The sequence below is a fragment of the Pongo abelii genome, chromosome 16, assembly GCF_028885655.2.
Source record: "Pongo abelii isolate AG06213 chromosome 16, NHGRI_mPonAbe1-v2.0_pri, whole genome shotgun sequence".
In the NCBI taxonomy this organism is placed as follows: Eukaryota; Metazoa; Chordata; class Mammalia; order Primates; family Hominidae; genus Pongo; species Pongo abelii.
Window position 1 is genome coordinate 23,118,191 of NC_072001.2, and position 13,067 is coordinate 23,131,257.

Here is a 13,067-nt window from a genome sequence, read left to right on the forward strand (position 1 = left end):
AAACTAAAGCTGCTAAACTTCAGAAGAAATAGGAGAAAAACTTTGCATCTAGGGCTAAGTAAATAGCGGGCTAAGTAAGTAGCTCTCTTGTTTTACACCAAAAGCATGAACCATTGAAGGGAAAATGGGTAAAATGGTAAGTTGGATTCCATCAAAATTAAAAATGTTTGCTCTATGAAAGACTAGGAATAGGAATAAAAATAATTACAGACCACTAAAAATATCTGCAAGCCAATAGTCACAAAAGAACTCATGTATAAAACATGTAACAAACTCTAAAACCTCAGCAGAAAAACAAATAATCCAATTAGAAAATGGGAAAAGGGGCCGGGCGGTGGCTCACGCCTGTAATCCCACCACTTTGGGAGGCCAAGGCGGGTGGATCACGAGGTCAGGAGATTGAGACCATCCTGGCTAACACGGTGAAACCCCGTCTCTACTAAAAATTCAAAAAATTAGCCAGGCGTAGTGGCGGGCTCCTGTAGTCCCAGCTACTCAGGAGGCTGAGGCAGGAGAATGGCATGAACCCGGGAGGCAGATCTTGCAGTGAGCCGAGATTGTGCCACTGCACTCCAGCCTGGGCCACAGAGCAAGACTCCATCTCAAAAAAAACCAAAAAACAAAAACAAACAACAACAACAACAAAATATATATACAGACGACAAACGACAAATCAGTATATAAAAATTTGCTAAATGTCATTTTTTTGGAAATTCAAATTAAATCAACAATGAGATACCATTACACACCTATCAAAATTGCTAAAATCCAAAATCAGGAAAATTCCAATTGCTTTTAATAGTTAATCTGTGGGGTGCTGGAAACTCTCATGTATTGCTTGTTGGAAAGCAAAATAGTACAACCACTTAGGACAGCAGTTTGGCAGCTTCTTACAAAGTAAAAACATAGTCTCATCACATGATCCAACAATAGGGTGTTCCTAGGTATTTGCATACTGATTTGAAAACTTATGTGCGCACAAAACCTGTACACAAATGTTCATAGCAGCCATATTCATATTCACCCAAAACTGGAAGCAAATAAGATGTTCTTCAATAAGTGAATGCCTAAACAAACTGCAGTACATTTCTACAATGGAATACTAGTCATTAACAAAAAGGAGCATCATGCAAAAGATGGATGAATCTCAAATGCATCTTCCTAGGTGAAATAAGGCAGTTTGAAAAACTTACATACATAAATTGGAATGATTGATTCCATTTATATGATATTCTGGAAAAGGCAAACTGTAAAGATCATTGTTTGCCAGGGATTTGGAGGAGAAAAGAAAGATAAACGCCGGGTGCGGTGGCTCACGCCTGTAATCCCAGCACTTTGGGAGGCTGAGGCGGGTGAGTTGTCTGAGGTCGGGAATTCAAGACCAGCCTTGCCAATGTGGCAAAACCCCATCTCTACTAGAAAAAAACAAAAATTAGCCGGGCATGTGGGCACACACCTGTAGTCCCAGCTACTTGGGAGGCTGAGGCAGGAGAATCGCTTGAAACCAGGAGGCAGAGGTTGCCATGAGCCGAGATGGCACCATTGCCCTCCAGCCTGGGCGACAGAGCAAGACTCCACCGGCCTGGGCAACATGGTGAAACCTGGTCTCTGTCTTTTCTTTTTTTTTTTTTGGGCGGAATTTCGCTCTTGTTGCCCAGGCTGGAGAGCAGTGGTGCGGTCTCCTCTCACCGAGGCCTCAGCCTCCCAGGTTTGGGTGGTTCTCTTGCCTCAGCCTCCCGAGTGGCTGGGATTACAGGCATGAGCCATCATGCCTGGCTAATTTTGTTTTGCTGTTGTTGTTTTGATAGAAACGGGGTTTCTCCATGTTGCTCAGGCTGGTCTCAAACTGCCGACCTCAGGTGATCTGCCCATCTCGGCCTCCCGGGGTGCTGGGATTGCAGGCGTGAGTCACCGCGCCCCGCCCACTTTATTAATCAGAAAGGAATAGATGGGCCTGGGGTGGCGGCTCATGCTTGTGATCCCAAGACTTTGGACAGCGGAGCGCGGTGGGTCACTGGAGCCTAGGAGTTCCAGACTGGCCTGGGCAACATGGTGAAACCGGTCTCTCTCTCTCTCTTTTTCTTTTTCTTAGGGCGGAATTTTGCTCTTGTTGCCCAGGCTGGAATGCAGTGACCCGGTCTCGGCCCGCCGTGGCCTCTGCCTCCCGGGTTTGGGTGGTTCTCCTGATTCAGCCTCCCGAGTGGCTGGGATTGCAGGCGTGAGCCATAATGCCAGGCTAATTTTTTTTTTTTTTTTTTGTGGGTAGAGACGGGGTTTCTCCATGTTGGTCCGGCTGGCCTGGAACCCCCGACCTCGGGTGATCCGCCCGCCTAGGCCTCCCGGGGGTGCTGGGATTGCAGGCGTGAGCCACCGCGCCCGGCCCAATTTATTAATCAGAAAGGCATAGATGGGCCTGGCGTGGTGGCTCACGCTTATGGTCTCAGGACCTTGGACGGCCGAGCGCGGGGCATCCCTTGAGCCTAGGAGTTCCAGACTGGCCTGGGCAACATGGTGAAACTGGTCTCTCTCTCTCTCTCTCTCTTTTTTTTTTTTCTTAGGGCCGAATTTCGCTCTTGTTCCCTAGGCTTGAATGCAGTGGCGCGGTCTCCGCCGGCAGTGGCCTCCCTCTCCCGGGTTTGGGTGGTTCTCCTGACTCAGCCTCCCGAGTGGCTGGGATTCCAGGTGTGAGCCACAATGCCTGACTAATTTTTTTTTTTTTTGGATAGGGACGGGGTTTCTCCATGTTGGTCCGGCTGGCCTGGGGCTCCGGACCTCGGGTGATCCGCCGGCCTAGGCCTCCTGGGGTGCTGGGATTGCAGGCGTGAGCCACCGCACCCGGCCCACTTTATAAATCAGAAATGAATAGATCGGCCTGGCGTGGTGGCTCACCCTTGTGATCACACGACTTTGGACAGCCGAGCGCAGTGGATCACTGGAGCCTGGGAGTTCCAGACTGGCCTGGGCAACATGGTGAAACCGGTCTCTCTCTCGCTCTCTTTTTTTTTTTTCTTGGGGCGGAATTTCGCTCTTGTTGCCCAGGCTGGAATGCAGTGGTGCAGTCTCGGCCCGCAGTAGCCTCCCTCTCCCGGGTTTGGGTGGTTCTCCTGACTCAGCCTCCCTAGTGGCTGGGATTGCAGGTGTGAGATATAATGCCCGGCTAATTTCTGGTTGTTGTTTTTGTTTTTGGGTAGACACGGAGTTTCTCAATGTTGATACGGCTGGTCTGGAGCTCCCGACCTCGGGTGATCCACCCGCCTAGGCCTCCCGGGGTACTAGGATGGCAGGTGTGAGCCACCGCACCCGGCCCACTTTATTAATCAGAAAGGAATAGATCGGCCTGGCGTGGTGGCTTAACCTTGTAGTCTCAGGACCTTGCACGGCCGAGCGCGATGGATCAGTGGAGCCTAGGAGTTCCAGACTGGCCTGGGAAATATGGTGAAACCAGTCTCTCTTTTTTTTTTCTTAGGGCCGAATTTCGCTCTTGTTGCCCAGGCTGGAATGCAGTGGCGCGGTCTCGGCCCGCCGTAGCCTCCCTCTCCCGGGTTTGGGTGGTTCTCCTCCCTCAGCCTCCCGAGTGGCTGGGATTGCAGGTGTGAGCCATAATGCCTGGCTGATTTTTTTTGGCGGGGGGGGGGGTAGACACGAGGTTTCTCCATGTTGGTCCGGCTTGCCTGGAGCTCCCCACCTCGGGTGATCTGCCCGCCTAGGCCTCCCGGGGTGCTGGGATTGCAGGTGTGAGCCACCGCGCCCGGCCCACTTTATTAATCAGAAAGGAATAGATCGGCCTGACGTGGTGGCTCACGCTTGTGATCCGAAGCCTTTGGACAGCCGAGCGCGGTGGATCACTGGAGCCTAGGAGTTGCAGACTGGCCTGTGCAACATGCTGAAACCGGTCTCTCTCTCTCTCTCTTTTTTTTTTTTTTAGGGCGGAATTTCGCTCGTTTCCCAGGCTGGAATGCAGTGGCGCGGTCTCGGCCGGGTGTGGCCTCCACCTCCTGGGTTTGGGTGGTTCTACTGCCTCAGCCTCCCGAGTGGCTGGGATTGCATTTGTGAGCCATAATGCTCGCCTGAGTTTTTATTTATTTATTTATTTATTTTATTATTTTTTGGGGGGGGTAGAGACGGGGTTTCTCCATGTTGGTCCGGCTGGCCTGGAGCTCCCGACCTCGGGTGATCCGCCTGCCTAGGCCTCCCGGGCTGCTGGGATTGCAGGCGTGAGCCACCACGCCAGGCCCACTTTATTAGTCAGAAAGGAATAGATCGGCCTGGCATGGTGGCTCACGCTTATAGTCTCAGGACCTTGGATGGTCGAGCGCCGGGGATCACTTGATCCTAGGAGTTCCAGACCAGCCTGGGCAACATGGTGAAACCCGATTTCTTTATTTTTATGTTGTTTTATTTTTTGTTTTTTTGTTTTTCTGTTTTCTTGTTTTGTTTTTTGTTTTGAGACGAAGTTTCACTCTTGTTGCCCTGGCTGGAGTGCAATGGTGTGATTTCGGCTTACTGCAACCTCCGCCTTTAGGTTTAGGGGACTCTCCTGCCTCAGTCTCCCTAGTGGCTGGGATTACAGGCATGTGCCACCATGCCTGACTAATTTTGTATTTTTAGTAGAGACGGGGTTTCTCCATGTTGGTCAGGCTGATCTGGAGCTTCCGACCTCAGTGATCCGCCTGCCTCGGCCTCCCAAAGTGCTAAAACTGCAGGCCTGATTCACCACCGAAACCCGGTCTCTAAACTGAAAAACAAAACAAAAACCACAAAGATCAGGCGGGCGTGGTGGGCCCCGCGGGTAGTCCCAGCTACCCTGAAGGCTGATGCTAGAGCCCGAGGTGGAGGTGGCAGTGAGCTATGATGGTGCTGCTGCACTCCAGACTGGGCCACAGAGAGGGACTCTGTCTCAGGAAAACACAAAGGAGAAAAAAAAAGTAAATAAAATTGCTAAATAAAGGAACAGCTTGACAGTTATTATTGAGAAAATAGAAGCAAAGGTTAGCAGACACCAGTGTTCACTTAGTGGGAACTACAGGTGTTCCCTGGACAGGAGGCTCCTACTTTTCCAAAAGAAATCTGTTACTACCAATTAAAAAAATACACTGTAGGTTTGTTACAATATACAAATAGCTAAACTTCATATAGCCAGGACCATATTCTAGCACTGCTCTAAGCCTTTTCCTGCTCTGAAATAGCTATTGTTGTTACCTTCATTGTAGAGAAAACAGATCCCAGAAGTGGTTGTGGAAGGACCAAAGAAACTGACTATGAAATGGACTTTTTGTAAGTTTCCGACTTAAAGGTTCTTCCTGCTCTGCTCCTTACATTGCCACATTTTAGTTAGGTTCTCACTTGATCCTGAGAAATTCTGCAAAGGTATCACAACATTGCAAACATGAACGGCTGGTAAAGTTATTTGTGAACTTCTATTAAAAGTTCTATTTACACACACAGGCTAAGCAGGAGTCTGCTTCTTTGAGGATGTCAACATTCCCCAAAGGCTTGCTAAAAGCTAAAAATTCAGAATACCTATTTGGCTTTTAAAATAGCAAGACCAACTCTAATTCTACTGTCACCTTTTCACTAATGCATTAAACCCTAAGTCTGATGTCTTGCTTTATAACGTACAACAAAACTTGGGACAAAAATCTCTTTTGATGCAGTTTTTCAATTCAAAGCTTTGTTTTAAAAGAGAAGGTGGGAGGAGGGAGCATGTACAATAAGGCAAAACACTCACCTATGGCTGGGTAATCTGCTTTCTTTCACTGTCCCCAGACAGCTGTCCAGCAGCAGCTCCAGGCAGTTGGCTTGCTTCAGAGGGGGTGTGGAGATATCCACTTTACACCTAGGAAAGTTTCAGGAATCAGAGAAATAAAAGTGATTAACTCAAGGCCACTGCGGTACCTCCAAAGCACGCGGCTTTGATTTCATCATCCCCCAAAACTCACTCTGTCTGGTCTTAGGTTTATTGAGCAGTGAAGGTTGCCCCAACTCATAATGCTCCCTCCCAGCCTAACACACTCTAAAATTAAGGAGAGGGAGAGGCCCAGAAAATCAAAAAGAAGGCAGCATCGGCAGATGGAAAATGAAAAGAGAGGAGTATGGTCTTTGCCAAATAAGGTCTGCAGAAAGGTGAGATCAAAAATTAGGGAGAAAAAAGTTTGAAAGTTTAAGCCTTATGAGTGAGCATGCTGTGTGGCTTCCCTGGGCTATGTCTTTTATGAGTAAAAAGAATAAAGGATCATGGTTCAAAACATAAAGAAAAAAAAAGATAAGAGAAAGGCAAATGGGAGAGGGTTAATGGAGAAACCATTTTCTTCCTGATTAATGCCAACTGGCGAATTTTTATTTTAAAAAACATGTTAAGGTGTTTTCCTAATAGGCACAGCTCCACAGGGCTCCCCAGGTGGGTTTCTTTCGGACAAATGGAGCATGAAGTGCTGCTGATTGATCCCATTTCAGCAGCACTGCCAGGAAAGGCTGTGCCCATCTGCTATAAATTGCATGTTTTCTGCCTCTTAACACCCAATGTTCTGGGGATGTTGAAAACCTCAAACACATTTAAATACAGAAGCAAACATCAAAAGGGGGACTGAGGTGCTAAGCCATTTATTTGCCTTAACACTGACAACGCTGTGTTTGCCTGGACCACACCTGCTCTGTTTATGTATGCGGGTGGGTGAAGTAGGTGGGATTGAGTAAAGTGGAGCATGGTATTCCCAGAAGTCATTTTTTCACATTCTCCTTTACCCTCTATAATTATAGAATAAGATGAATATTCAAGACTTCAGAAAAGGATGGAAGCACTGCTCCCCAGAATGAACAATAAGGACAGATTCTTACCCTAAGCCATCAATGGACTTTGTACATCTGCAGTTAATTACAAATAGGTAAACTTACATACTATATAAAGCAATGGCAATTTTGAGCCACATGGCTAAGTGAACAAAAACTTCATGAAATTTGAGAGAGCCTGCAATCACTTTCCCAAATAAATATTACATTAAAAGACTCTACTAGACTTGATTACAAGATTTTAAAATATTTTACATACCAATGTGTCCATATAATTAATTATAAGTGGGCATTTATTTCCTATTTACCAAAAGTGACCCAAATTACAGGAGAGAGTGGCCATTAGAGCTTTTGCATGTAATCCATTCATCAAATATTTCTATGGGAGACAGATTACAAAAAAATGTATTTTTAAATAACCCTCTGATTTGAATCAGAACAGTTTTTCTGTATCAGTAAGGAAGCTTTTAAAGTTAAACTGTATTACTATCTGTAAAAAAGAGGTTATTAAATATTTTTATTTCATAAGCATGATGTAAGTGGGAAATCAAATTTGCTTGGAAAGAAAGAAAGATCAAGTGCTTTAAGCCATTTATTTCTAGAAAAGTAAGTCCCTACAAATTCTTAACCAATATTGCAGTAGTATTTCTACCTAGGAATACTTTGCTAAGCATTATTTTACACTATTATATACACTTTCATTTAATAAAGCTCTTTCTTATAGAAAGGTAAATAATCCAAATTTGTAGAAATGTTCTCTGCTAGTCATGTTGTTACAAATTAGCAATAGCCTATTGATGGCACATTCTTTTTAATACCATTAATAATGGCAATTTATTTTTGTCTTTTAAACGTTTGCCTTCGTTGTTGGGATGGTGGTTTTGTTGGTTCTTTGCGCAGCCAAAATTTATTTAGATACAAGTGATCTGACAGCTAATAATGTTTGAGGGTCAAAAATAATACATAAGTAAGCACTAATAAAATTTTTCTTGGATAATTAAAAATGAACCTGATATTAATTCTAGAGTAATCTAATAATGTTGTGAGCAGTATTACCATAAGTACAATAACTGTGAAAATTTTCCTAGTGACTGCTTAAGTGCTCAACTTATTGGAACAGAGTAGTTTGTCATTTTAAGTAAAAGCTGAACCACATACCCGATGAAATGCAAAGTAAATATTGGGTTTCTTCTTAAAATTACACATTTTCACCAACTTTTCACTCATTTCTGTCTACTATGAATGTTTTACACTTACGTCATTTAAAAAAAATCAGTCCCTTTACTAGAATGAACACTTTCATGCAAAATAGCCATTTTTAGTTTAGATATTAGAGTCCTATAAGCAACAGGCTGAAGATTTAGGCATCAGCTTAATGGATTCTACATTCTTTGATAACTAATGACTGAATCCAGCCAAATATTTACTTGTACTTTCTCAGTGACTAGAAAGAACAAGTTAAACTGATATATTAGCATCATGTCAATCAAAATTAAAACTTAGTCTTTCTGCACATGGGTTATGACCCAGCCTCTTAGAGGTCCTGACCCACCGCATGAACTGGTATCTTAAGAATTAATTTAAAGCTACCCAAGTAGCCCCCCTTTAATGATGACTTTTTATGAACATTCTCTAACTCTTCTACACACCTTGTGTCCCCATTTATTCCCACATTCTGGAAGAAGGAGGAAAGGTGAGCGAAAGAAAACAATGTATTTCATACAAAACCTTCTTCAGGCCTCATATTTAACCTATTTCAACTCCAGCTCACATTGCTTCAGTTTTGTCATAAAGTTTGAAGGAGAACCAGAAGCTCCGGACATTAGCCAGAGACTAGGAGAATTATTTTCATTCACCCCAACCTAGTAAGAGGTTACTGCATTATCAGAAAAGTGGCCGAATTTTTTTTAACAAAAATACTTTTTTCCCTCAAATTGCAAATACTGTTAACTAGAATACTCATCCAACCTTCCAAAAGAGAAATATCAAATGAATAAAATGGCTTTTTGTGTTTTTTTTCTTAGGTTCAAAGACAAATGGACTAAAATCTAAAGACTTTAAGATGTAAACATTCTATAATACATTCATCAAAGACATCTGCAATATGAAAACTCTCAAAAGAAGAATCTAGGCTGCTTCTTTTTCATTAGTGTACTGGATTCTCCTCTGAAAAAATACTCAGTAACTTGGTTGATCACTTAGGTCTTTCTAGTCACTGCTGAAGACCAGTAAAATCTTGCTCTCTTCTGTCCTCTCTTTGGCTACGTCTTATTGGCAGGGTACAGGATTAGCCTTTCCTTGTGACGGGCAGGTGTGAGGGGCCAATAAGTAAATATTTTTGGTTTGTGGGCCATAAGGTTTCTGTAGCAACTACTAAAATCAGCCCTTGTCCCATTAAAGCAGTAATAGATAATGTAAACAAATGAACAAGACTTTTTTCCAGAAAAACTTTATTTACAAAAACAGGCAGCCATATGGATTTCACCTATAAGCCCTGGTTTGCTGACCCCTGAGTTACAGAAATATTTGTAATTTAGTGGTGGTGACTTACACTTCTTTTTTTTTTTTTTTTTACTGCAAATTTTTTAACTCACGGCAGCCCAAGAGACTCTGGTCAAAATATCCAATGATCTGTTATTAATAAAAAATGGATAAAGCAATAAAACCTATAAAAATTGTTCTCTTCTGTCTGATAGAAACAATATGGAAAACACACACTCAGGGCATCTATATAAGGAATTCAATTAATGAGCATGAACCGATTAGGTCTGCTCCAGTGGCATCATGAATGACTTCACACACAAGGGGACTAAATGTCTTTAGACAGTGATTCAGAAGGTGCAACACACCAGCCCTTAGGTGACCAGGAAATTTTTATTCCAATGTCAGCTTTTTAAAAATGCAATCAATAGGAGCTCCACTGCAACAAGATTTACATTATGGAAATCAAAAGAGCCAAGTCACTGCTGTGTTAGTGCCTAGAAAGGAACTCCCATTGTTCATCTGCAAGACATGGAATCCAATGGCCTTGTGCTGTCACCCCTGCCCTCCTCTCTAGCCTTATCATGTGACACCATTGATCTTTTCACCTCATCAAGGTTCTCAGAGGGAATGTACTCTCTCTCCTTTCCAGGCCTTTGCCTATGTTGTGCTGTCTTCCTGGAAAGCTCTTCTTCCTGTCTCCTCCTTAACTACTATTCCTACAAGTCTCAGCTTAGACCGCTGTTCTCCAAGGAAGCCTCCTTTTTCATTCCAAGCCCAAACTGGTATCCATGATGCCAGGACCCCACAGCCCTCATTCCACCTACTGCCACTGCCTCCTTACTTGTAGTAGCCCAAGACCCATTAGTGCCCAAGGACAGCACCCTTTTCTGTATCGTTGACCACTGAATCCTCAAGTACGTTGCCTTCTGCCCAACACGCAATGTGCTCTAGATTTGAATAAATTGAATGCACAAAAGAATGAATGTCAGCGCCGTAACAAAACTCATAAAGTCAAAAACTCGAAAGCATAGCGTTTTCTGTGAACTAGCTAAATCTTTTGTAGCCTCTGTTTCTTCCGCTATGTAGGAAAGGAATTGAAATAAATGTATTTATTAGGTGCCTCTCATATTTAAAATGCCATTGTTCTACTCACCTGAAGAAAACAGACTAAATTACTTTTTTTTCCCTTTCCTGCAATAGGCATATATTAAAGCCACCCTCTCTAGCCCACAGGCAGTTCATGTGCTGATTTAGCATTGTTTCTGACCTCCCATTCTTGTCTTTCTCCATTAATCCCACAGCATTTTAATGTTTTCATTCAACACATAATTTTAACATATCAGTCAGACAAACCTGCTCAAGTTTTATTTGCCATGATAGCTTTTAACCTCTTATTCATTACCATAATTCTATGTTTTATATTACAGACTCGTCAGCTTTTAACTTAAAGGCAAGGGGCAGGAAAGAGTGCTAGAGTTTTAAAAGCTGTAAACCTCAGAGGCTAAGGAAGCCGGGGAAGAGGAGAAAAATGGTGAATGTGTCAAGCCCGGCTGTAAAAGCAGATCAACGACATGGGGTGCAATTTGTCTAGAGAAATACTCCAGCCCAGATTTTTCACTGCCTCAGAGCCACTAATAAACTTGTAGAATGTCAGAGCCACTTATCCAGGACCATCTGGGACTGAGGAGGGACTCTGAGGCAGGCTGATCCAAATGGGCTTGTGGGTTCCCATTCTCCACCTTTCCGAACTAAATTAAGTCTAGAATATTCTATAATGAGTTAATCTCTGGAATCACCTTGAAATATAAAATATACTTTAAGAAATTGATATGATTACTTTGAAATGGCTCAAAATGGAATAATCTATATTACTGTATATTCATGTTCTTGACATTTTAAAAGTTGGAGCCAGTTAAACTTAGCTTTATGTCTTACTCTCCCCTAAAAGCTCACCGTTCCTATCTAAGGTCAGATACTTTTTTGCTTGTTTTACCCATGAAAAAACACTGGAGTCGGTAGGCAACACAGTTTCAGGGGATGATGGACCGCAGCACCTTCATCTCACCAACCCCAGTGTTTTTAGGAGTTACTTGTGGCTCAGGGGGCACTGCAGGCAGGTGGACTATGGAACAAGGGGAAGTCAGCAAGTTCCACATGACTCAGGAGAGCCTGGAGGAGGGGCCTACAGGGCAGGTCCATGTTTTAACCATCACCAAGCTAACAACCTACTCATGCCAATGTGATTTGTCTACACATAAGCAGCCACTACACCAACCTTGTCATACATGGCTACACAACTTCAGTATTGTTCAGGCTGACCTACAATGCCCAACCCTTCCATTAATGGATGTCCCTCCTACCATGTCCTTGACAATGGTCACTGCTCACTTTTACCAAAAAATACCAAAAAATTCTATGCTGTTTTGGAGAAAAAAAAATACATTGAATCTTACTAGTCATATCTTATTTTCTTAAATTGCATAATTTGAGTTGCCAAGGTATAAGGACCTACAGTTTACATGCAGAAAAATCTCAAAATTAATAATTAATACCTACCATCAGAGTGAGCAAGGGAATAAACAATGTCAAGTAGATGTTGTTACTGTTTGCCATGATGACCCTGCCAGTTGGCCAGTGAGCCCATTATACAGATACAGAGTCATACTCCACAGGGAATGCACTGTCCAAGTCCCACAGTTAGCAGACAGTGTGTTATCAGGAAGCTCAGGATGTGTGACCCCAGAGCTGATGTTCCTTCTCTCCCACTGAACGGCCTACACAGCTTCCCCGAAGAGAATTTCCCCAGACAGTCCATCTAGATTTTTAACTCTAATGCTCAATTATTAACATCAAGGTTTTATCCAAAAATAAAGCATGAGACAGGCCTTGGAGAGGAGACAGTTAAGATACATTTGCACCAGACACAAAAAGGTTTTTCCCAACAGTTGGAAAATAAAATAGCTGGGCCTTACAATGAACATCACAAAGAAAAGCAAATGTGTTAAAAAAAAAAAAAACCCTTGAAATATTTAAACAATAGCCACGAAGAAGGAACCATAAGTAGCAAGTCAGTGATGTCCATATGCTAGCACAATCTTTCAGGCTGAGAAGCAGTCGACATTTTATTGTAGATTTCTCCCACCTGCAAGTTTGCTGCAGGGTAAAGCCGTAGAGCCAGCTCCCAAAAGATACTTTTGTTATCTATTGTACTACAGGAGAGGAGAAAGGAAAAGGATACAAAAAAAATTCTTTAAAATTCATGAAGAGGAAGAACAGAATGACCACTAAGACAGGTATACCTCTCGGTTACAAACAGGAAATAGCTAAATAATAAATGAATACCCAAATGACGAAACATGGATTACAAGGGACATCTTAAATTACATTTTTTGTCTCTGTGGAGCAACGCAACACTCATTTGGAAAAGCATTTCCTATTACGTGAAGGAAGCATGATAGCACAGTGACTTGTGAAATGCAGGGGCATTATTCTTTGCACCTACTACAACAACACACTGACCATTCATCACAGGAGGCCCCATTCCCACTGTTCAGATAACACTTTGGGACACAGAGTTCTCTGCATTTCATTTGTGTAACTGATCTTTGCTCTTTGGGCTAGTACAAAATTTCAAATCCTATGACCATCCGTATTGGCAGGGTCCTGGTATATCACAGCAGTGACAACATTAGAGATACTGAGAAGTACCTGAGCCTGAGCTATCTCAGTTACCCTGTATGAGTAGAGAACTGAGAGACAAGGTCAGAGCAGTAATCCAACAGGCCATGTATGTGAAA

General features: G+C 43.1%; 1 protein-coding gene across 2 annotated transcripts in view; it reads right to left on the reverse strand.

Moving 5' to 3' along the window:
- LOC129050356 (multiple C2 and transmembrane domain-containing protein 2-like) overlaps window positions 1–13,067 on the reverse strand; it is a 78,497-nt gene that overhangs the window by 31,425 nt on the left and 34,005 nt on the right. For both annotated transcript variants that reach the window (XM_054532383.1, XM_063716505.1), the window contains exons 7-8: window positions 5,729–5,836; window positions 5,200–5,359 (exon numbers count right to left, since the gene is read on the reverse strand). In XM_054532383.1, the coding sequence (XP_054388358.1) occupies window positions 5,332–5,359; window positions 5,729–5,836 (136 nt within the window). In that variant the 3' untranslated portion in view covers window positions 5,200–5,331. The remainder of the gene's footprint in view (window positions 1–5,199; window positions 5,360–5,728; window positions 5,837–13,067) is intronic.